Below are 26,463 nucleotides of genomic sequence, written 5' to 3' on the forward strand. Positions count from 1 at the left end.
CATCTGAGTGCATCACAAACAATAAATATCTATTGATGGGGAAACTAAGGCACAGAGCTTTAATGTAAAATTACCAAAAATATATACTAATTTTGGGTGCTCCACTAGAAACATTTGTGGCATGGCAGTGTTACAGCACTTAATATGTTAAAGCACAGCTCCCATTAACTTCATTTATCATTGTGAGTGCTCAATACTTATGTAAGTCAAGCACCACATTCTCAAAAATGAGAACACAGTGGCCAACTGTGAAAATTTTGATTTAAAGAACTCATCCAGCATCATGCAAACTCTGTGGCAAATGCAGGGATAGGATCCAATTATCCAACGGAGCATTCAGTTGCCCTAACCATGGGGATCACCCTTTTTTTCCTGCAATCCTCTGGCTCATTCAATACATGCCTTCCAACTTTTACAGCAAACGAGGCAGGGGTCTTAAATGTAGTCTCATTCACTACACAATCTTGATTCTTTTTAAGCAGTATATCCTGTACACTGAATGATGCAAGGGGCCTGTGGGAAAACTAGTATGTGATCATGTAATCAAAGATTATCAATGTTGTGACAATCAGGGTCCAAACATCTCAAGGGGGGAAGGAGTCTGAACCCCAAAGAATAAGCAATTGAATTAAGTGGTTGAACACACTGTTATAGTGTATAAAAATATACTAAGCTTTATGAAAGTTTGTAATGTTCTGAACCAGATGGTCATTATGAGATATATATGCAGACTGTGATTATGAATTTACATAATTGTGTAGATAGAAAGCTGTGCTCAATCTGTGCTGAAACATTCAGCTCCACTTCACAAGAGAATGGTGGTCAGCCAGAGAGGGAGGGGCTGTCTCCCCAACCAGACAAGGCTAGCTCCAAGTACCTAGCACTTTTGCAACCTAGCAGAAGACAAGTGATGGGCAATTAAAATAATGGGAAAACATTGAAACTGAAAAGAAAACCGCAGTCTTGAAACCTAAGAAAGGAAGGAATGTCTCCCACTATGAATCACCATAGTCTGAGAAATTTAAAACCCGCCCGAAAACATTGTTAAAAGGAAAGGGATTGGAAATGAAAGGAATCCAGAAGAGAGGGATAGTCTCAATGGTGGGGGACTGTCTATAAATCCTGGATCCCTCCTCAGGACTACGGAGTAAACTGGGAACATGAGAAAAATGCAATAGGTAACTTGTATTTGATAGGGATTTTGATCTAATGCATAAGTGTAAAACCTGAGATTGCATTTTTTTTGTTTATTTTCTCCATAGTTTGTGTTTTTGCTTTCCTTATTACTTCATATTCGAATCTGATTTTTCCATTAAACAAATTTTTTATTTTTACCCAGAAAAGGTCTCTGTGCAAATGGTGTGTAGTGTGTCGCCCAAAGTGAAGTAATAACTTGGGTGCAAGTTTTATTTCTTTGTGGGTGACAAACTAGACAGGAAAAAGTCAGAGTGTCTGGTAATTAAGAGCTTGGGGATGGATTTGGGGAGACTCAGGACTGGAAGGGCTGTTGAAGTCACCCTGCAAGGAGTATCTATGCTGGTGGAAGCCAGGATGAGACCTTTACATTTGTAGGCTGGGTACTGGTGTCAAGGTTCTGAGCCATGGCAGCATAACATTAAGGCACACAAAGTTAGACCGCAGGTGGTGAGAGAGCGCCTTACTGGTCTGAGTCATCAACGTCACAGACATATATACCAAATTGGCCAAATCCAGAGGCAATCTTCATGCTGGCATTTTCTAATTTTTGAGTGTTTGACTTTGCCACTTTAAAGTTATTTTGTGGTCATTTCCTAAAATTCTCAAAAAAACAAGTTAAATCCCACCACATGGAATCATATTGACACTACATGGGTCATCACCCTAAAGGAGGCCTGGACTACACTACAGAGTTTTGTCAACAAAAGTCAGCTTTGGGTGACAAAACAATGGAGGTGTACACACTACAATCCTCCTCCCGCCAACAAAACTCTCCTGCTCTGCCGACAAGAGGCGTAGAGTTTTTTGAGGCAAAGTTAGAGCAACAAAGCGTCAGCGTAGACGTTGTGTACCATAACTGGCCTCCAGGAGGTATCTGACAACGCCCTCTGTGACTGATCTGCTCAGCATTTTGAACTCCACTGCCCTATATCCAGCTACACAGGCATGCCCCCCTCCGCTTTCAAAGCCCCAGGAAATTTTGAAATTGCTCAGCGTGGAGAGCTCACATAGCTACTGGCCAGCTGAGCATGCCGGTTTCCAGCAGGAAACGCACTCCTGTCTGGACTACAGGGGAGAGGGTGGATCTCCTTGGTTTGTCAGGAGAGGAAGCTGTGGGAGAACTTGGAGGGAATCTCAGAATCAAAACATTAACATGGAATCCTATTCTCCCCTGGAACTAGACCGCAGCAGCAGGCAGGTAGGGCAGGTTGCGGCTGAGGGGCAGGGAGAGACAGACTCCCAATATACTGTGCAGAGCTGGGGAGGGAGGCAGAGGCTGATGTCAGGGTGTCCCGCTCCCCCTGCTGGTGTACCAGTTTCCACTGAGCTGGTGTCTGTGCACCAGCTTCTGTTTCTCAATTGGTTGCTTCCAGCTGCTGTCTGAACTTACAAGAGATAGGATGATGATACACTCTCTCTCCCCCAGTACACACTGTCTCTGACTCTCACACACACACACTCTCACAGTCACCCTCCCCTCCCACTGATACACTTCTGTGTGTTTCTTGTGTTAGCGCTCAGCAACATCAGTTTGGCTGACAGGGTACTTGGAAAGCAGCTGTCCATCTAGTAGAATGCCCAGGGAACAATGAGATTCAGAAACAATCATGTGATGCTGTGCTGCCCCATGAGGCATTGCAAACACTTCCCAAGGCACCCTGCGTGCAGCTGCACAGTGGGATAGCTACCCACACTGCACTGCTCTCTGTGTCAATGCAAGAGATGCTACAGTGGATGCATTCCACTGACACAAGAAGCATACTGAGGACATGCAAAAGCAGTTTAATTTCAGCGGTGGCTGTATGTCAGTGTAACTTGCGTTGACAAAACTCTACAGTGAAGACACGGCCTAAGTGTGGGTACCCTATGCATTCTAACATATTTATCTGTCCCCATTATAGTATATGAATTCCTCACAATCTTTAATGTATTTATCCTCACAACAGCTATTAGGTAAGGAAGTACCATCGTTCTCATTTTAGAGTTGGAGAACTGAGGCACAGACAGAACTTGTCCAAGGCAAACAGGAAGTTTGTGGCAAAGCAGAGAATTGAATCCAAGTTTCCTGAGTCTCACTGATTAAAGCACTACCCTGGCATGCACCCTCCTATTTAATTAACAAATTAACATTTAATTTCACTAAATGTTTAGAAATATTTAGGGAGAAGTTTCATATTGATATGTCATACGATAAGCAAGCACTCTAATTTCATTTCAAAGTGAACTTGATGTTCTGAATGTATTAAATGTAACTGCATGGAAACACAAAGAATAATAAATAGTTCCCACATTAAATGTCAGTGATTATAACCCGCATAATCTTTTAGAAATGTTGGTGAAATGAGAATTAAAGACATATAGGCAAAACAAATGTCTAGGACAGAAATACCCTACAAATTCCAAGAAGTCCAATTTCTATAAAAATAAGGGACATGGAAGAAGTACATAAAGAAAACCCTTCCAATAACTTGTTTCATGATTCTGCATTTCTGATGTAAACTTCAAGGAAAGTGAAAACAGTAAGGCTGTGGAAACTGAGGTAACTCTTATGGGCAAAAATAAGGAACAGTGAACAGATAGGTTCCTGCCAAATCAAGATGTCCACTCATGAATTACTTCTGAGGGGGATGTTTTGTTTTGACTCATGCAATCTATACTTTATACTTTTAACTAACTCAGATTTTCCTCCCTCTTAAGGATTTCAGCTAATATGCTGGTTTGAAAGATTTTTTTTAAAAGATGCTATTTAGTAATTTAATCTAAAATCAAACCTGTGTGTTTATCTGATGCCTCTTTGATAATCAATTTAAGAGGATTCAGCATGAGATTCAACTGTTCTGAAATATATTTAATTCAGCTTAAGAATTCAGTATAAAGTATGGCTACTATGAAATATCTTTTTTAAAGTATTTTTAATATGAAGAATATACTTACAGCTTCAGCTTCTGCTCTTGTCTTAAAAGTAATCACTGCATGAAGAGAAGAGTCATCTATCTGGCAATCTTCAATTTCACCATATTGCTTTCAATGAGAGAAAAAAGTAAATTAATTGAAAGATTCCTTTTTCTATGCAAATAGTGTACAAAACAATCACATGTACTTGAAAACTATATAGAACTGGAAATGATGCACACGGAAGAGACCTTAATGATTAACTTGCTTTGTGAGGAATATTATGTAATGTTTATATGCAATTCTAAAACATTGAGCACCGTAGCATTTGGACTCCCTTTACATAAATGTAATAGTGCATAGTAAAAGCATGAAGGAGGCATGGCTCTCCTTTTCTTCTTCTTCTTCAGAGCCAATGACTTTAAGGGTCAAGCACCAAGTATATATAACTCCATCAATCTGTTAGGAAAATGTCTGCACAAAGATTAATCTTGCAATGTGCCCAGAAGGTAACAAGAATCAAATTCAGTCCTATCTCCAGTGACAGAAAGTTCCAACGCTGAAGGTCCTCTACCAAGAATGTTCTGCCCTGCTCCCTATGGACTGTACCTTGGACTCCATCAACTGAAGCATTCCTGATGATCACATCTGCGTAGCTGGAGTGCAGACAGATTGTCTCAGATAACTGAGCTCCAGCCCATTCAGAGTTTTACAGAAGAGGACCATAAAATATTTTAAATTGTAGCAGATAATATGCATATGAACACAGACTGCAAGACAAGCTTTTTTTAAAATTGCTGTGCATGAGAAATATGATCTCCTCATATTTTCCCTCAATTGGAAGCATTTTGATATGAAATAAAGTTGCAAACACAGTAGGTGTAAAGCTACCAAAAATATGAACACTGATGTAGAACTCCATAGACTACATGGCTACATGACAAAGTGCCAGAGGACTCGGCACCACTTTTTTGAAAAGCAAAGTGTCATAAATATTAATGTTTATGTTTCAGAATTTTTTTTGAATTTTTATCCATTTAAATATTCAGTTGCTGGATTTTAAGCTTTTTTCCTCAATTTTTCTCAATATAAATTATCACAGTTGTAGGAAACTAATGGGAGGGGGAGAGTCAGACAATTATTTAATGACAGTGGATGTTGAGGTTCAAAAAATAAAAACATTATAACTCTTAAAACACAAACTGTCAACATCACTTTTCAAAATATACAAAGTAAATATCTTAAAATCAAACAAATTCTCAAGCAGAATTTTTCTTACTTTGCCTATCTGTAAATTTTTATAACTATCAAGGGAAGTTTTCCTTTTTTTGGTTTGTGCATATATGGTGAAATCAATGTTTACCAATATTTACGGATAAAAAATGTATCCTTCCAGTCATCGTTATCACGGGCCAACACCACCACCCAGCACCTGCACATTAAACTCAACCAAAAAACTATTGTGCGTGACAGGCAGAAAATAGTAGGGACCAAGGTGCACCAATGCCCGAGGCCTCTGCAAAGGCAGGAAACTGATTAAGTGAGATATATCAAGAGGATCTTGGCAAGTGACTCTCACACCACACTGCAGAAGGAGCAAAAAACCCAAAATCACTGCCTATCTAATGTGGGAAGAAATTCCTTCCCAACCCTGCATAGTCACAAACACTTTTATTAAGAGAAGTTAGTTAAATTTAACACTATCCACAATTAAATCCTTTAAAATAAGGAAAAGCCACATTATGGAAGATGTCCAGCATGTTTCCACTGACAAGATACAGACTCCACCTCTTCACAAGGAGCTTCGTTCTGTCTCCAGATAAGGATACACTAAACATAGTACATTAATCCCCCCTCTTGGTAGAATGAAAAATCTTAAAGGTGACCTTGTAAAGTCTCTTGGATTTTTTTTTAATAGCATTAGTGTCAGCTTATGTTTTTAAATCCTAATAGAGTTTTAGAAAAAAAATCTTTTTTCCATCTCTTATTCTGCCTTGAAGTTGGTGTTTTTGAACACCTTTGGTTCAGCAGTTTGTGTAACTATTTTCTGTGGAACAGTGACATGACAAACCCATGTTTAAAGGCATGTTAATTATTGTCTGCAGTCTGAGTTCTTCCCCCCCTTAGTCTCTGTACAAAAAGGCAGCAATTTAGCAGTGTTAACAATACAATCTAGCAGCATGTAAGTAAAGTGAGATTATTATTTGCATCCGCCTGCCATGCAAATAACCGAGATCAGAGGGGCTCTTTTCACTCTGGTTTCTTTGGAGGAAAGAGGCACAGACATGCTGTAGTTTTTTAAAAATCTGATGAAAACAGAGATTGCCAAAAGCAAAGGCAAAAGTGGCTCTTCATGGATCATATATTAGTTGAAAAAGTGAACTCTAAAAAGCTTTAGAGGTCAACTCTAATTACAACTTCAGTAATATCAACAAATATTCGGCCTTTACATATGTGCACAGGTTAAGCATGAACTCTAACCTTCCAGAAAATTAACTCTTTACGTTACAAGTTGTAAAATTATAACGAATTCTGTTTTACATTTGTTTTAATGCCTAGTAAAGGGGTTTAAAACATTGTTTTAACTGAAAATCTATATTAATGTTGGCTGAAGAGTCTTACCAACATCCCTATAGTAACTAGCTAGTTTCTCAATAACAGTAAAAAGTCATTTCAATACCACTGGTTGTATAGCCATATTCTGCTGCCAGAAATTTGACTGCTTTAGAAGAATAAAAATGGAGATAGGAGAATATGTCTTATCCTCTAAGTCAACCACATCTTTGAGGATTGCTGGGTCACAGTTGGTTCCTGTTCTACAACTACTACTAATAGGGCTGCTAGAAGTACTCCCTGCCTTACTGGTACACAGGCTGTTCCTGAAGTGGTCAATGTTCAAAGGCAAACAGAAGGCAGACCTGACTGACTGCTCCACAATCTCAGTGCAGGATGCTCTCCGCCACCAGTAAGGACCACAGGGCTAAATCTCAAGAGAACTGATTGTGACACAGCCTGAACTTATCTTTGAGAGTTCCGTAACATCCTCAGCATCCACTCTACAAAATGAATAGGTTTCTCCTTCATTGCAGGCTTGAAGAAAAGAGACATACATCAGGCCCTTTTTGCCTCATTTTATTTTCAGTCCAACTAAATTATATGATGATATAATGGACTATTGACATATATAAACCCAGTATCAAATTTTGAACTGCAGCCCTAAGATTAAGAAAAAGCTCTGTTTAAAGGGAATTCCAGCTCTGCCTGTGTGCCATTTTGTGGACACACAGACTTCTGGGAGTGGTACTAAGATCCTGCAGTTGTTATACAATACTGGTCTATACTCTCAAACTCAAAAAAGTGGGTAGAACACAGAGACAGGACAGTCAGGCATAAATAAAGTTGAAGCAAGTGTATCTACAAAACGGCAGTTTGTTCATCCATTACTCATTTTGTTACAAAACAAATGTCTGTTAAAATCCCTTGTGAATATGGTATTCTGTGGTTTAGATTAACTCAAGGACTGGTTCAAAATTTCTTTTCTTTCTTATGCTCCTCCAGTTCTTGCAAAAGCCCATTACCAGTTGTTGTTCTGCATGCTTTTTACTCAAGGACTTACTACTACCACCACTCCAACAGTAGCTTGCTAGCATACTGAATAATTGACAAGTTAATATTTTACCTCCAGATTCTCTTCCTGGGGTACACAGCATCCATGTAAACAACAGGAAACAATTGGCATCACTTCCTTTCTCTACCTTGTATGAAGTCCTTCCAGAGTTTAGAAACAGGAAGCTCTTTTTAAAAGTAGAGAACCTACTTTAGGACTCCTTGGTTAATTAAATATTAGTTGATTAGAATAACTCCTTGGAAGTTTTCCCCTGCACTATCACAAAACTTATTCATCCAAAGAGAAAAAATATTGAAGTTACTACATACCGCAAAATGAGGAAGAAGATCTTCTCTATCACTTTCTGTGAATGCAGAGATCTCCAGTGCCCTAGGACGATGATCCACTACTGCATGAACGGGAACACCTCTTCCGCGACCCCGGCCTCGTGTTCCTCTGCCTCTGCTACGTGATGCACCCCGACCTCTTGCATTAATTCCTCTACCACGACCTGAAGAAAGAATCCCTCGTTTGGCAGCCTAAAAAGTTTAAACATAACTTCAGTCCTGTAACACATATGATCTAAGCATTATTAAAACCAGAATTAAAATAAAATCATATTCCAATCATGATCTTTGTTTAATGACAATTTTGAGACTTATTCTTAGCAAGAGGAATTGACACAGGTTTTGTTTCAAATAAAATTAAGCAATTTAAGATGATCCTCTTCAAAATTAAAGTAAACTAATTTTCTTGAATGTAACACACTCAGGCTTATCTTCAGGAAGTATTGTGAATGTCTTTTATGATTTTGAAAAAAAGTTACCTGTATTGTAACTGTTATGTGAGATGTGTTACAAATGTCTATTTCACTTAAGTGTGTGCATGCACTCAGTGCACTTGAGGCAGAGTGTTCTATGTAGTAGTACCTGTCAAGACAGAACATGTACCCTGCATCGCTTCATGCCGAGGGTATAAAGGGTGGAGGCGCCCTGACAAACTTTCAGTTCTTTCACATTGGCATTGTAATGGATACATTCTGAAGCAGAGATGAAGGAGGGGGCTGATGAAATAGACATGTGCAACATCTTGAAGAACAAAACTTACAATACAGACAATACAAGTAAGTAACCATTTTTTCTTCAAGTGCTTCCACATGTCCATTCCACTTAGGTGAAACCAAAATGATACACTGTGATGGTGGGACAAGAAATCTGGAAAAACAGTCCTGCTGTCTCTCTTCAAACAAAGTTCGAGTCATCTCTGCAGGTAGCAATAATTGCATAATACTTGGCAAAAGTAAAGATATCTTCTATAGGCACATCTCTCAAGAGGCAAAGAAAGTTGCTTGAGCTGTGGTGGAATGAGCTGACACCTTTGAAGGAGCTAAAGGGTTTGTTATCTCATAATTTCTTGTTATATAGTTATCCAGTAACAAAGTCTTTGAGCTGTCATCTGCCCTTTCATTCCATCTGCAGAGAACACAAAAAGATGTGGAGATTGTCTAAATGATTTAATCCTGTCTATACAAAAGGACAGGGCACATTAGATGTCTAACATATGGAACCTTTCCTCATCCTTGTATGTATGAGGCTTAGGGGGAAAAAAAGGTAGGCAAATGGATAGCCTGGTTAAGATGGAAGTTGAACACCACCTTCGGAATAAATTTTGGATATGCTTGTGGAGATTTTAAAGAAAATGATGTACTGAGGTCCCATCATTAAAGCCTGCAGGCTCAGTCTTCTGGCAGGCATAATAACTACTGAGAAAGAATCAGCTACTGGCTGATAGGGAGGCTAAGAGGCAGGTTGTTAAAGCTCAAACACAGATCCCATTAAAAGCTGACAATACAAGGTTCAAGTATCAAGGAAGAACCAGCTGCTTAACCAGGACATAGGGGGTGTAAATTCTGTTTACCCCTTTAGAAAATCTAATCACCATAGAATACCAAAAACTTTTGTACAGGAGGATGGATAGCGAAGACAGCAGCTAAATGTACTCTTAATGAACTAAAGGCCACATTCTTTAAAATGAAGCAGGTAATCCAAAATTTCCTGTATCCGTTTCTGACCAAAGACAGTTATGAGCCTCTGCTCAACATGAGAAAACTCAATTTATAGAAGTACGCTGCCCTAGTAGACAGTTCTCTGGTGTTCTAAAGAATATTTTGGACTGCTAAACAACAACTCTTTTCCCTACTGTCTAGACACTCCACAGCCAATGCTGTCAGGTGAACTCTGTTGAGATTTGGGTGAAATACTTCGCCATAAGGAAGACAGAATATTCCCGTCCCCATCCCTGTCTGGACGACATGTTAATCGTGGTTGAAATGAGAATCTGTATAGGTCTGAGTATGAGTGGTACTGAAGGAAACTCAGAGTTGGACACCAGGAAAGGAGGAAAGCATCTGAAAGAGAGCCTGAGCTCAGACTTCTCTGGAAAAGAGCTGTTATTTTCTGTTCTGTCTTGTTGCGAACTGATGCATATTGATAATCCCCCACTTGCAAAAAATAAATCTGAGTACGCTGGCCTTCAATGGTCAGTTGTGATCCTCCCAAAAAGTCTTGCTGAGGTGGTCTGCTAGGACATTCGGAGCTTCCAGGTGAGAAACTGACAGTGATTTTATTCTGGATGCAAAAGTTACATTGATGGTTGGCTTAGTGACACAACAATGTAGATATGGCACTTCCTTGCCTGTTCACATAAAACATCGGTGTCACGTTGTCCTTGAGAACTTGCACAGTTTGGCCTTTGATTCAAGGCAAAAAGTCTTGACAGGCTTTGTGTGTAGCTCATAGCTCCAACATACTGATGTGGAGTGATGGTTCTTCCTTTGACATACAGTTTGTGTTTGAGGCTTCTCTAAATGAGCCTCCTACCTTAGGAAGGAAGCATCAGTGGCCAAAGTCATGGATGGAAGAGGAGTTGAGTAGGGCAGCACTGGTCTACAATCACTGGTGAGATCCTTCCACCTGTTCAGTGAGACAAGCACCCTGGCAATTATGTCAATTCTCATATCTAGCAGATGTTTGTTTGGGGGGAGTAAACAGGCTTTAGCCATTCCTGTAAACATCTGAGGCAACATCTGGAATGCCAACTCAGGTAAGTGCAGGATGTCATGTCCCCAAACAGTCTCAAACAAGATCTCACTGATGTATAGGGGTAAGATTATAGACCGTTGCACAGGCCCAGGATGACTTGAAATCTGTTTTGAGGAAGATATGAATTGCTGTTATAGAATTTGTATCGCCTCCCTCCAACAATGAACTAGATTCATTGAATGGAAGTGAAAGTTGACTTGTCTTTGCTCATTAACAGGCCCAGCTGAGCAAATAAGGATGCTGATCTCAGTCTGACGCCTAGAACTGCTTCAGAGCAACCAATTGTCCAAATAGGTGAATACCTGGATGTCCAACCTCTGCCATTTATTTGGTGAACACCCATGGGGCAGATGGCAGTCCAAAAGGAAGGACAGTGTATGGGGAACGTTGGTCTGCAACCAAAGGTCTCAGATACTTTCCATGGCTTGGGTAGTTTGCCACAAAAAGTAAACACCTTGGAGATCAGAAGCAGCATTTTAGTCACTGGGATCTAGAGATAGAATAATCACGGCTAGGGAGACCATGTGGAACCTGATCTTTCTGACGAATATGTTTAGCTTTCACAAAACTAGGAGAGATCTCAGCCCCCTTTGTCTTCTTTTGGCAATGAGACCGTAGTGCAAATTAAAGCCCTTTCCCCACACGAACTTCCTCAGCGGCACCCAAATGAAAAGTTTGTGCTTCTTGTAAAAGTACAAGCTTGTGGGAAGGATCCCTGAAGAGGGAAGGTAAGAGGGTGGGAATAGGCTTGAACTGGATTGTGTAACTGGGGCTTGTCTATATACACTGGTATTCGTAAGTCTAAAAGTCATCTGGTGCTGGTGACAAGGACTCTGCAAGAAGGGCCTCATCAAGAGAAAATGAAGTATTAAGAGAGGGCAACCTTTCTTCTTGATGGGATGGATACCCAGGTGGACTTTGGTCTGCAGATTGGACCCGGTCAAGCTCAGGAAGGCCACTGTGAGTATGGCATAGGTGGCCAGAAAGATGAATCCCAAGGACAACTCTTGCAGTGAACACAGATATAACCCCATCTCATATGTGATCACAACCATCTAGCCAAAGATTAAGGAAAATAAGATTTTCTGGATCTGGTAAGGGAGGGATCCCCCCCAGCTATATTCAGAGTCAGAGGATGACGCATAAGAAGCAGATGACATTGGATGGGCTGTGTCATGAGGTGCAGAAAGCCTGCCATGATGATCTGAGTGAAGCTTGTATATAGGCTTAGTAGTTGAAATAATAAATAGTTGAGACTGGTACTGAGTTCAGTACCAAGGTTGAAATCAACACCATGGTGGTACATACCTAAGATTATTCTAAAGTGTACTGCTGGTGCCTTCAAAGGGGTCAACAGCAAAGCAGACACAATCATCAGTGCCTATCGAATATGAGAGGCAGTTGGTACCAAGGCCAATGGTTGCTCTAATTGCTGGTGCCACAGAATGAAAAAGGATTGCTGCTGAACTTGTGAGCTGGTGCTGAAGTCAACATTGGTGCAATCAAAGAAGTTGGTACCAAAGAAACTAGAATTCTCCCACTGAATCAGGAGACGAAGGTAGAGAGATAGAGAGAGAGAAGGTCTCTTGCTGCAATGTAGGTTTTGGGAGTAGCAGGGCCAACAACCTAGGTGATACAGAGACTGTCTCTGGCAGTTCAAATGGTGAGGGACTCAAGAGAGGCATGGTGGCCTGTTCCGGAGTCAATAATATAGAGAACTGAGCCAGAACTGGGGAGCATCAAGCCAAAGCAGCTGCTTCATCTTTGGTACCAGGCAAATCCTGTGTTAAGTTCTGAGAGACCTGCTGGTGCCCAGAGTCTTGTTTAAAACCCCAAAAGCTCTATTTAAGTTTATGAGCTGATTCAGGTCTCAGTTCTCTGAGTTCCCCCAGAGAAAGGGAACGCCTTCTTATCTCAGAAAGGGAGGGCCCCACTTATTAAAGTTGCTGAGAGCTCAATCGTAAGGGGGTGCAGGAGTCACCTTTGTAAGGTCCTCTACCACTCCTGCTTGTCTCATACAGCTCCAGGTCTGACACCAGTTACATAACCCTACTCTATCATGTGCTTTCTCAAAGCGCTCTCAATTTCTGAGTCCTCTTTTTAAAGGAATGACAAATGTCACACCTTTCCCTAATGTGACTTTCACCCAAACACAATGAATAGCAGTGTTAGGGATAGAAAAGAGGGCAGTGTTTAAACCTCAGGGAATCAGACAAAGCTAGTGTCTCACTTCTCAGCCTGAAAGGCAGAATTATTTTTGTGGAGTGAAGAAAATAGAAAAGCAACATCTTTGAAAAGGTCATAAAAAGTAGAAAGGATACTACTACCTAACTAGCTACAATATTTAACTATTTACAAGAAACTGAATGCTTCTAAAGTAGAAAAGAAAAGCATGACAGAGCATGGGAAGTCCTACTTATAGCCAAGAATAGTGAGAAGAAAATTAAGCGGGGTTGGGGTGGCTCCATCCTTTATACCCTTGCCTGAAGGAACAAGGAGATAATGGGCCACATGCTCTGCCTTGACGGGTACTGCTACACCAAACTCACCAGCTCGAGTGCGCTAGGCGCACACACACACCCCTAAGCAGAGCAGACGTGCAAACAATAGTTCACAAACAGGCTAGGGGGACTGCCTTTCATGGAAGGGTATAGCAGTAAAGCTTGATGTCACAGCAGAAAGAGCTCTTACTGCGAACACATATTTACCGATATGGGACCTAGCCTGTAAATTTAAGGAGTCTAATATTCATAACTTCATTAGTGGATTTTGAAACATAAGAGGAAGTGAATAGCTACTGAATTCATGTCAGGACACTGGCATTATCACTCCTAACATTACAGGAATAAGTGATCAGTGCCTCTTGTCAAATCTCATACATAAACAGCACCTCCAACAGAATAATGCTCTCTAAAATTTTGCTGCAGTACTGAATCGGTGCTCATTCAGAAGAGCGTGACAATGACTAACATTGTTTCCTGAAGTATTTGGATTTTCTTCGGAGATCTCTCCCCCATGTTTAGATCAGGCATGACCTCACTTGAGTGCAAACAAGTTAACAGCCTAAGGTGGTATGTCTGGAGGCCATATACTTTCCTATTTGTATTTGGGAGTTATTTTAATTTTTTTTTAAATGACTAATGCTGCAACTGGCAGCTTTGAAAGCCTCCACAAGGAAGATGTTACATGAACATACCATGGAAGCTGCCTTCAACCTAACAGAATGTGCCATTACATTCTTTACATCCTCAGATACAGGGACATTAGAGAACAGCAAATCTGAATATTCAGACTAATCTATTTTGAAAGGCATAGAAATGACCTGCTCTTTCAACAAACTATCCCCACATAATGCCTAGGTAATTTTCTAAAAGATTTTGTCATGCCCCAAGTAACTTAATAACCAATTGACAGAGAAGAAAACCTTCCAGAGCCTCAAGTAATAATGTCTGCTCCAGAAAGAAACCTCGCTAGGTTATGGAAGGTCCAATTCTAACGTAATTGTACAACCACTTGTCTAAAGCTGAATTTCATTTCTACCCCCAAGGGTTTGTGGAGGAGTATATTCCCCATTCCTAATTAAGTATGAAAAGATGGGTGGTAAAGAGTAATCTTTCTGGGATTTAGAAATTGACCTTTGCTGTCTGGGTTTTATCATAACTGCATCAAAAGCAGATGCCACTGATTTTTTTTTTTTTTTTTGGGGGGGGGGGGGGGCAGGGAGAGGAGTGCGGACATGGTCAGTCCCTATAACAGGATCTCCCAGTGCAGGGACAACAGGAGGCTTTCCTTCTTCCTTTTCTAAGAGGCTAAATCTGCCCAGGCAGGAAAGGGTTTTAATTTGTTATATTCATAGTGACAACAGGAACGAACTACTCTGTATATATGAATGAATATCCTTCTGTTGACTGGCCAGTTTATGAGATCCCTGATGCAAGCAGAAGGCCTTCTGTCTCTAAATATATCAGTGGTGTATAAACTGATGAATAGGGCAGAATACTAAATGTTCTAATTATTCCATGAACCTAGAGACAAGTCGTTAGCAGCCCTTTGAATCCAGTTTCCTATAGAAGCTGAGTCTTTCTATCATTGTGACAAAGTTTCCAAGACTTATTCCCCTAGGAGACCTCAGACACTATTGTGACATCTTTAATATAATGGCCTTTAACCATGGCTTCACACTTCACACTCTTTGGCTATGTCTACACTACAGATCTTACAGTGGCACAGCTATACCATTGCAGCTGTGCCGCTGTAAGGTCTCCCGTGTAGCTGCTCTATGCTGAAGGGAGAGAGCTCTTCTGCCAGCATAATTACGCCACCCCCAAGGAGCAGCAGTAGCAATGTTGGCGGGAAAAGCATCTCCTGCCAACATAGTGCTGTCCACACGGGTGCTTTTTTCGGTGAAATTTATGTTGGCTTTTTCATACCCACGATGGACAAAAAGTTTTACTGACAAAACTGCTAGTGTAAACAAAGCCTTGGTTGCTCAAACTCAGGAACTACACACACATCACTGATCACACATTGAAAATGGAAACATGAAACATTCCCTCATCTTGGACTTTCTACTATCATATCAAAATTGAGATCAGAACCCACTCTGACTCAACAAGAAGCATCAACCACAATGATCTATTTCAGTATCCAGTAAACTCCAGTGGATTCTTATAGATTAATCCTCCCCAATAAGAGATGATGGCAAGTCAATCTAGTGAGTTATTATGACCAATCAAGGAAAGCTATTGAGATTCTGGGCCTGAAACATCTACTGCTTCTTTACTAACACCACAGATCCCCATAATTCTCTGATAATCAGCAAGAAAGAAGGGAACTTCAGAGTCAGTGTGGGAAAAAACAAGCAGATGCAGACAGGCTCCAACACAAAAAATTCTTGCAAGCCTGTGTTCTCATCATGGGGGGAAAAAACAAAGTAATAGACACCATAAAAGATGCTAAAAAAGTAATCCTCTGTCAATGAACTAAAACAGGTTGTGAACCACCTTAGTTAACTCAAAATGCCTCCGCTCAACCTCCAAACCTCATGGTACAAAGAGCTATCAGTTTACTTCTCAGAGAAAATCATCTGCATTCATGAGAGCCTCAGGATACCAGATATTATACATAAGACAGGTCCAATACATTGATTTCTTCCCTCTGTAAATGCAGCCCATCTACACAACAGACAGCTAGAAACACCACAGGAAAACCAAGTCATCATTTGTGACTGATCCCTGTTAATTTTAACTAAAGAAAAGGTGGAGAACTCTAAGGTGTCTTCCCCTTTGAAGTGGGAAATTACAATTTTCTCCCATCACAAAACAACACAATCTGGCAAGTTCATCTAGGACTGGAGTCCTGCTGTGTCCCTTAACTCTCCAGCCTGGGCTGCTCCCACCATGCTTTGCTAGTGACAAGCAGCAAACCCCTCATGGTGTTATCACTCAGCCCAACAGCCTGTGAAGCCCCACACCCAGCTAGATTGCATGAATGGTCCCATAGCCACTCACAAATCTCACAGAGAAAGACACCTGCCAGTTCACCCCAGCTCTCTGCCCTGCACCCTGAAGTTGCACCATCCTGCCCTGGTCAGAAGCCTGACCAGTATAAATTTTACCTAACCTGCCCCTCCCTCAATGTGGAGAGGATATATATCAGCTTTTGTTAAGTGAGCTGAGATTTTCCAAAAACTTCAGCTGAAACATAGTTTTAGCTAAAATATGAAACCGATTTATTAACTACAGAAAGATGGATTTTAAGTGACTATAATGGGTAGGCATAAGAGATCAGAGATGGGTATGAAAGATAAACGCACAACCTAAACCTTATAACACTAGGCAGTCTCTAGATTAAACAGTTTTTCTCAGCCCACTGAATGTTACAGCTCTTTCATACACAAGCTCCTTCCTGAAGCCTGGGGACCAGTCTCCTGTCAAAGTCTTTGTTGCTCAGTGCTCTTGTTGCTTCCAGTATAGGTGGGAGAGGAGAAAAAGGAGAGGGGCTGTGTGCCTTGACCTATTTTATATCTTTTGACCATGTGTCTAACAGACATTAGTCCAGGCTTGTCCAGGCAGGCTCTGCTGAGTCAAGGTTGTTCAATCCTTTCCTCTCCCCTGCTGGTGTCACATTGTGCGACTGAGTCATAGAATTGAGCAATCTCCATTGCATAGTCTTGTGCAACTGTAATTGTATTGCAAATCCTTTGTTTACAACTCCTTTGCTGGGTGATGGTTGCTGAGCCCCTCTTGGGCATGGATGCCTCCTCTGTTACTAGTAAGTTTATAACGTATTTCAATACCACCAAAATCTCATAACTTGATACACACTAATGATGCACATATTTTGACAGTACAATGGATTTTAGCAGATTATGATCTTTCATTAGATATCTTATATGGCATGTTTAGTATGAACTATTACAACCATCTAGGAATGACGAATACGGGGCTTACAGGGGGCTGCTTCAGGGTACAGTATGTCACAGCAAGTACTTAAGAAACCATCACTTTATGTGACTCCTAACCTCCCATTCCTAAGCGAGCTAATTAAGAAGCTTGTCAGGGGTCACCCCCTAGCTTCACTAAGGCCTGGTCTACACTACAAAGATAGGTTGATCTTAAGTCCCCATCTACTGACCCATTTATTCATGTGTCTACACTCAAATTTGTCTCTGGCTGACATAAGTGGCCTGTTATGGTGATGCAGTAAAACCACCTCCCTGAATAATGCTGAGCTATGATCAATCTACCGATATCAGTGCAGTATGGGCATATACGCCATGTGATCTGTGTCGACCCTACCAGTCCCCCAGCAGCTGTCACATGAAGCCCAAAGTCCTGAAACAGTCACCAATCTGGTTACAACTGTCAACTCCACTGCCTAGGTGTCATTGAGACCAGAATCCTTTAAAACCTCCCATGTATTTCTGAAATAAATACAACCTGGGGTTGAGCCACAGACTTGCCACATTTACAAATCGCATGCCATATTTGGTGGAGACCCCACTGGCATCCCACAAATAACCGTGGATACCTTGGAGGAGCCAGTGACCAAGAAGCCTGCTGTGAACAGTGAAGGATCGGGGGGGGAGAGGAGGAGGAGATACAACAGGGGGTCCAACCATGCCATGTTTGAGACTCCACTACAGTCTAGCTAGTCTCATCAGTTGAGCAAAATGCAGTGGAAGGAACCTCAGGTAAGTGTGTATGTGCATTTCACCCTGTTTAAATGTGAAGATGCATCCTGCCCATCCCCAAGTCAACTATGACAGGTATAGACTTTTGATTGTTTTAGTGTACAAGACAAAGAAGCAGTATAACAGACAGAGGAAGAGCTGGTATCTGCTTTCATTGGCCTGTAGGATTAAGTGGAGGAGCCATGTGGAGCAGTTTGCTTATGCACATAGCAATGTCTCCTTGATAAAACTTTCATGGAGATACTCTGCAATCCTCTCCCGAAAGTTTCTAGGGATGACTGCCTTATTTCTTCCTCTGTGGTAGAAAACTTTCCCAGACCACAATGAGTTTGGTTGGCACCATTGCCGTGAACAGGCTAGCAATATATGGGCTCAGGTGGCTTCCGGATGAAAACAATAACTGAGCTCTCTCCTCTGTTGCACTCAAGAGTGAGATGTCAGCTAAAATCACCACTGGCTGTGGAAAATCATGCCAATATTCAGTGCCATTGTCCTATACTTGTATCAATGGAATAGATACAGAAATGTTATTGTTTCATACAACCAAAATTCCTTCCCCACCACTCAGCCCTAACAGGCCATAGTCACCATAGCTGGGAGTGAAGAGTGGTGCTGTGCAGAGGTGCTCCAAAGCTGAAGCTTTAGTAAGCATGTCTTATTAAAAGTTTTCATAGGAATTAAGGGAGAGTTTTGAAGTTTGTCTTTCCCCTTCCATTCTGGCAGTAAATCCAGTGATACATCTGTCTGTTTTTATTAGCAGCTGCTGCCATTGCGACCTTGGGATGCCCCCTCCACACCCATCGAACACCTGATCCTCATGAGGAGAGGACATATTCAGCGAGATCCTGCAAACCAGTGCTGCACAGGACTGCAAACATGGCAGATGGAAAGGAGAAGGAAAAAGCAGACAAAGTCCCAGGAGTCCCAGCAGGAAAAGAAGAGAAAGATACACCAGGATATAATTGGTCTTCTCCGGCAGCAAACTCCAATGTTGCAGACACTGGTTGACCTACTGGTGCAAAAAATCTCAGACCTCTCCCCCCACCCTCCTTTGCAGTCCTTTGAGAATTCCATGGTGGTATCTCCCTACGCTCCCCAACAAACCACACGGTATTATGGGCCCTTCCCTCTACCATTTCATGTCAGGGGACAGTACAAAAAACCAGAGCTTTATATACATCATCTGTGGTTCTCACAGGTCAGTATATGTATAGCCACAACAGACTGCACTGCACTGAAATAGGCATAAATGTTCGTTGCTTTTTCCATTTTAAAGTTCTGTTCCGTTAATTTATGTTAAAAGTTTTTTTGCACTGCTTATATTTTTGCATATTGTTTTTCTGCACTTTTTGCCTCAATACATTTCTATTTTTTGAAATTATATTTATTAGTTCACAACACATATTGCAGAACGCATAGCAGTACTCAAAGCACTCAGTACTTGCAAATGTAGAGCACTCCTGGGTTCAAGAAAACAGCCTGTCAGTTACAAATGTACAACCATCACATAATTCATAGCTTCATTAAAACTATTTATAAACGTACAGCAAGCACCACAAAATCAATAGCTTTTTAGTAAAAAAGACAGTCCTAGTTATAAATGCACAGACAGTTCTACACAATTCCTAACAGCAACACCTGAAGCTTCAGGACCTGACAAGAGACCAGCACAGAACACTACTGTGGCTGAGGGTTAAGTGCTCTTTCAAAAACCTCGTTCAACTACAGAGCTCCTCAATCTCTTGTACTGGCCCTTGTATCTGGCTGTTCAAATTCAGGACAGTTGCTCTGCCTCTGCCCTCCACGCTGGCAGCTGCTTTTCCCGTCTTTGCCTCACAGATATTATGCAGGACACAATAGACAGCTAAAACCACTGGGATGTTTTTCTCACTGAGATACAATCTAGTGAGTAAACACTGCCAGCATCGCTTCAATCTACCAAAAACATTTAAGAGTCATTCTGTACCTGCTGAGCCAGTAGCTAAATCTTTCTTTTTTGCGGGGCAGTATATATCATATTACACACACACACACACACACACACACACCTTAGTATGCACTAAGCACAAACAGAATCAAGCACAAATATTATAGAAGATATATAGCCTATATTTCCTTATACCTTTACTACAATCCTGTTCTCTTGTGCTAAATATCCTATAACACCTTGAATTTGCAGAAGTAATCTTTGATTTATGTAGTTATGGAAATGGTAGAAATCAGGACATATGAATGTTTTACCAGAGCAACAGGTAGACAGTTACTCTCACAGGTCAGTACTGGAATGTCCAAAGGAAAAAGACAAGATATATGATTGTTCTATCTGGATATAAACATAGGAGGTGCCTGTACACCCCCTGGTACCTGGAATGCATGTGTTCATAACTAAGAGTTAAGAGGTACACCATGGTACAAGAAAAACAAGGTAGAAAGCTGACTCATTAAATCTTGTTTCAGATGATGTACACAGTAATTTTTATTTGTAAACAGGTGGGGTATAAAAAGATGGTTTTAGAAGTGCAATTTCAGGGGTGCACATTCTGTGTAAAGTGAATGTAACAATGCTTCACGAGATGGCTTCCTGGAGACTGGTATCACATAGAACCTTTTTCCTGTACTATATTATTGGCTGATAGCAATAAACTTCATATTGGTTATTTGGTCTCTTGAATATATTTAACAAAAAACAGAAGCGAGCTAGAGCAATCAACTATACAATTTATTAACACCAGTGTACAGCTTCATAAGCAAAAGAAGCAAGGGGTAGGCTGGATCCCTTAGAATCACTACCAGCATTTTAATATTGCCAATGGTAATCCGCCACTTCAGAACAATGTCCCTGCACGCAGTTTTCTGAACGGTTCTGTGTTCTTAAAGATGTGTTATGCACAATGCCTGACCAGCCTATATTGATACTGGTGACATCATTCCTAGTGATCCACCAACACTTGAACAGCCACAGAAAAGTAGCCCTTTCTCTGTTGTTGTACTCTGTGGCAAGGTGGCCTGGTGCCAAAGTAGGAACGTGCATGCCATCTATCGCCCTAGCATTTTTTTTTTTTTTTTTTTTTAGCATTTTTGAGCAACTTCCTCTTCTGGTTTAGGAACAATTTGCTCCTTCTCAGTGAGGATCATCTCAATATGACAGGGGGAGCTCATGAACGGGTTGATACTCTGTAGCTCTGTAGGTACATATTGAAATGATCCTCACTGAGAAGGAGCAAATTGTTTTTAAACCAGAAGAGGAAGTTGCTCAAAAATGCTGCCGCCAGAGGGTACAACGCTGCAAGATGTCACGACATCGTGCGCTGCCACGAGATCTGTGTACTCTGGCAGCAGCGCATGGAGCGTTGTGTGCACGAGACACAGCGCTCCAAAAGTGCCTAGTATTTCGATTTATGGTATGTATGGCCCACTTGAAGTACATTTAATTCAAATCTGGCCTGCCATAGCAAATAAGTTTGACACCTCTGCCCTACACACTTACATGACAATGGCCACCACTGTAGATTTTCCAACTCCAAAATGATTTCCCACTGATTGGTAGCAATGCAACGTTGTATGCTTTCAGAGTGTGATGGCCACTCCCACACAGTAAATGAATCTCTCATTCTGGTGTCCCAGCACTGGACGACTTGGATGAGCTCGGCACACTGATCCAGGAATTGGGCCTTTCGCATCCCAAAGTTCTGCAGCCACCACTCATCGTCACAAACTTGCATTACAGTGAGATGCCAACAGTCAATGCTCATTTTTCGAGGCCAGAAATAACATACCATCACCTACAACTGCTCCGTAAACATCACAACAACCTTGAATTGATTTTTATTGTCATGTCCCCCTATTGTTGCAGCACTTTCTGAAGGTCTGAATGTGTCCTGTATTTGCAACGTTCATGAGAATAGTACAGACCTCTGCAGGCTCCATGCTTCTTGTCAAAGATGTTGAACACTGAGATGTGCCATCCAGGTTTGTAGAATTTTAAAAATATAAAATAAAATAAAGCACAAAAATTATGGTATATGGATGATATTACGGGATAGAAAAAGTTGCATGCTGGGAACTTGACCACTAGCTCCCAGAGATCACTGCATGACTCATTTCTACCCAAAACACATTGTGAAAATTTCCCAAAATGCACTGCGCCAGACAGCAGCACGTAGCATACGGGGTTACCTACCCATGGTGCATCACACTTTGCATCGACACAAGCACTCGTGGTTTGTATGCTAAGCACTGATGCAAGCAGCCAAGTATGCACGCACACACAAGCGATATTCTAACTTTGGTAGCTATATATGCTGATGAAACTTGTGTCAACCACAGTTTGTAATGTAGACGTGGGTCTTAGATACTGCCAATATACTAGAGCCCTGTTAATCTGGAGTCAGGCCAAGCCATGGAACAGAGCACACTGGTGACTCTACAGAATGATCTCCTGGTCACGGTCATAGGTCAGACAACTACACTTCAGTGGATACCTACAGTATTTGATACAGCTGACTCTGCAAATGTGCTCCTCTTACACCACACACCCAGAGAGTAAGGAGGGGAATCTGATCCACAGCCTACAGAGCCCTCACCTGTGGGTCCCCACAGGGATCCAACATCTACTCCCATCCTGTTCAATATTATAAAGTCACTAAGAGAGATCATGAAATAGCGGGGACTAAAATGTGAACAATATGCAGAAGACATCCAGTTCTACCCCACATATACATCAGAAGTAAGCAACACCCCTCCACACAAGTTTTCTAAGGAAATGGCCTGTCTGAGATCAGCAACTGGCTTAACAACTGCCTAGGAGAGCTTAAGGTGATGATGATTGGATGAATGAAGCACTCCAAAGAACTTGCCACCACTCTAACATCATATTCCATCCTATTCTTCTGCTTTGGTGTTCACCTCAATTCCTCATTTCAATACACCCAAACGGCCACAGCCATACAAAATCCCCATGTCTATTAATAGCTATCAAGACAAATGCCAACTGCAGTCACTTTTATTTAGCCCCAATGACTCTTTCATCCATGGTCTCTAGGCATGACTATTGTAACTCACTGTACCTAAGAATGAAACCTTGGACCTAAAAACCTACAGATAAACACAGGACATTAGAAAAGGTCCTCCACTCTCTGTAGTGGCTTCCCTGTAACAGGGTCCAATTCAAAGTTCCAGTCCCTATCTCCATGGTCTGACCTTTCATGATCATGTTCCCAAAACAGCTGTGTTCCATTGAGACAACAGAACTATCAATGTCAAGGGTGAAACTCATGTCCACTGAAAACTACAAATGGGAAGTACAAATCTATGAGCCAGAAGTCATGACCATATGAACACCAATGTCTTTAGACTAGGATGCAACACACAACTCTTTGGTTTAGCCTTCCTGTACTAAACACTAATCTCTTCTCTTGAGCCCTCAAAACTGAGTCCAATTTCTGGAGACAGGAAGGAACAGATTGACAGATGTAACAATACACTTGTGTGTAATTTATAATTTTGTGAAGTACTCACAGCACAGTGATGGGTGCCAGAGTAAGAATCTACACAGATCAATCTTGTAAGTACCAGACTGAAGTCCCAAGATGGAGTAGATTCTGGAGCTGGTGTATACACATCAGTGCTTTCAAATATCTTGTAATTCTACAAAGAGTGAAAGCTGAAAAGCCTTGTACTAATAGATGGCAAGCAGGAATGGCTGCCAAGTGCACTTAGCAATAGCAAGACTACCGTGGCTGCTTCCTTTTTTTTTTTTTTTTTTTTTTTAAGTCCAAAAACGTAGGAATTGATGCTGATGAAAGGTGACAATTTGCCAGCAAAGATCCACAGTGAAAATCTCATCCAGTTTAGAACACTACATTTTCTTGTAGATAGATGCCTTTTGAGAGTGGTAAAAATATGTTGTACACTTCATCAGAAAACATTAATTTCTAACAAGATACCGTGATGCAAGCAGCCTGATGATCATAGAAAATTTGATCTTACTCTTACAGAGAAGATGCAGAAGTACAGGCAGAATTAGAGACTGATGACAGGCCCAGAAGATCTGAATATCAGAACTGATACATCCAGGGAATCCAGTAAAGTATGAGCTCTCTCTCATTCTTAATATTTGTATTTCAGTAGAGCCCAGAGGAATCTGATCAGGAATGGAGCCCCATTTTATTAGGTACTATACAAATGCAGAAGTAGACACAGGCATTGCTTCAAGCAACGTGAAGAAAGAGGGATAATGGAAGATAAGCTTTACAGGAAGTCTTGACTGCAATCAAACATGAAGATATCCTTCAGTAAATCTGGATCCCTCTTCACTTAAGCCAGGAACAGGATATATGTTGACTGATCTTTAAAAACACCAGTTTATTTAACAATCACTCCACTTTCTGAATAGGGACTATACTATGAAATCTTTTAGGGACTACACCGCCACTTGTAACAGTCTATAAGAATGCAGTTCCCTGACAACTTAATGGCTACAGTATTAGATAACTTAAACTCTAATTCACCAATACTAAAGTATCATTGCTGAGCAAGAGAAACAATGTGATTCCCCTTTTGTTTCCTCATAAATATGGTCACAGTATTGTTAGCAACTTTACCACACACATCCACTTTTTGCCTGAGGAAGGAAAGACTTCAGAACCACTCATACTGATTGACACACCAAAACATATAGTTTGCATTACCAGAAATTCCAATCATTATGCTTGTGAACCCAAACATTTGGAGTAGATCAACAGTTAAGTGGCAATCTAATTAAGCATATATGCACATATTTGACATAATGTGTATCTTACTGGTCTCCGCAATTCAGCAGCATATTATAGGTGCAGCTGATAGCACCACATATAGTTAAGGTGGCTTGACACTTCCTATTATGAAAATCTGTTTTCAGTAGCTTATAACTTTGCCAATCTTTAACTGTTCAAGATGATATTTTCCATTCCAGGTATCTGCCCTCAAGCTAAATTATTTGAGAAAGGTTGTGGGGTTTTTTTTTTCAGATTACAAATACTACAATTTATTTTGTTCCTGAAGACTACCTCCCAGTTGAAATTCATATGAAAAGGCTTTCAAAAGCTTGCAGTGTAAGATCCACACACATCCCTCAGAAGAAATATCAATAAAAGTGACTATTTTTACCACAGCAAGTATTTCAGAAGTATAAGTTTCACTAACTATCAGTGAGGCGTTTCAAGGCCATTTGGAAAAGAAAAATGCTGTAGGGAATTAATAGTATTTTCTCAGTATTAGTTAAAAAGAGGCCTACAAATACTAGTTTTCTTTTTTGGTTATATTATTTTAACAAAAGGGAATTGACAAATAGTTTACACAGCACAAATGAGAGCACAAACAGGAAAGCATAAGTTCGTCAGTAAGGGAGTAATGATCAAGATGCAAGTAAAGTTTCAGTTTCCTGAAAATCTAATATTTCACATGTTGGTAAGCAATTGAGTTATGTGAAGTTTCTTGCACAGTTTCAATACCCCCTAGTACATTTATGGAAGTATATCTATTTTCCTTAACACTTAAAAATACATTGTTTGAAAATATGTCATTTCCATGTGGTCTGCTCAATTTAACTACAGAAAGACATTTTATCAACTGTCAGCAATGCACAGCAACTATAGTTAAAGAGCAAGCTATATTCTATCTCAATACACACACTATAAGCAAAACTTCCAGTTAATTTTTAATTGTAGACAATTAGGTCCCAAAAACTTATGGTAAAGAAATGGTTACAGTATCTTATAAATATATTCAATATATAGATATTACACATTCCAGAGCATTTTAATACTTATGAATTAGTAATCCTGAATGGCACACAAAATTACTTATAAGTGATATGAAAATCAAAGCTATACTATAAGAACTTTTTAAAAAACCTGGTATGACTATTTTTTCAAACAAATATTTCTAAAAGAAATTCGCATATATTTTTGTACATGAAACATTTCTTGAACCAATTCTATTTACAAAAAGTTTTTGTAACAGAATTTTAATCTTAGCACAGGAGTTAGTCTACAACTTCTTAAAACAACTATTAGAGAAGGACACTATCTTTAGTACTTTTAACACTTTTGTTAATATTAGATTATTTTTAACATGCTGACATTCCTTTAAAGGTGGTGTTCTTTAAGAAAAAGAATCAAAGACATACAGTTTTAGCTTTTCTTTATAAATATCCACAGCACCACCTACAGACAAAATTTAAAAATGCATGCAAACAAAAATTAACCACCGCAAATCTTTAAAATATAAGGTGACTATCCTTTAAAAATATTTACAGTGCATCAGCAGCTGAGTGATCAAAACTTAAGACAGCCAGAATGGTATACCTCTAAGAAGAGTCCAGAAACTGAAGATGTGAAGTATCCCTGCTAAAAGCCCTAAGAGGAAACGTTTGCAATGTTGTTGTAGCTGTGTTGGTCCCAAGATATGAGAGACAAGCTTGGTGAGGCAGT

At 40.5% G+C, this 26,463-nt stretch overlaps 1 protein-coding gene across 1 annotated transcript in view; it reads right to left on the minus strand.

The window, feature by feature from the left end:
- The window catches only part of RBM26 (RNA binding motif protein 26), a 101,572-nt gene that overhangs the window by 9,712 nt on the left and 65,397 nt on the right, over nucleotides 1–26,463 (minus strand). Inside the window, 2 exon segments of the mRNA XM_067563284.1 lie at nucleotides 4,132–4,218; nucleotides 8,026–8,235. Of these exon segments, the coding sequence (XP_067419385.1) occupies nucleotides 4,132–4,218; nucleotides 8,026–8,235 (297 nt within the window).

Source organism: Emydura macquarii, unplaced genomic scaffold, assembly GCF_026122565.2.
Source record: "Emydura macquarii macquarii isolate MOO-44397 ecotype Brisbane River unplaced genomic scaffold, CSIRO-AGI_Emac_v2 contig_2473, whole genome shotgun sequence".
NCBI lineage: Eukaryota > Metazoa > Chordata > Testudines > Chelidae > Emydura > Emydura macquarii.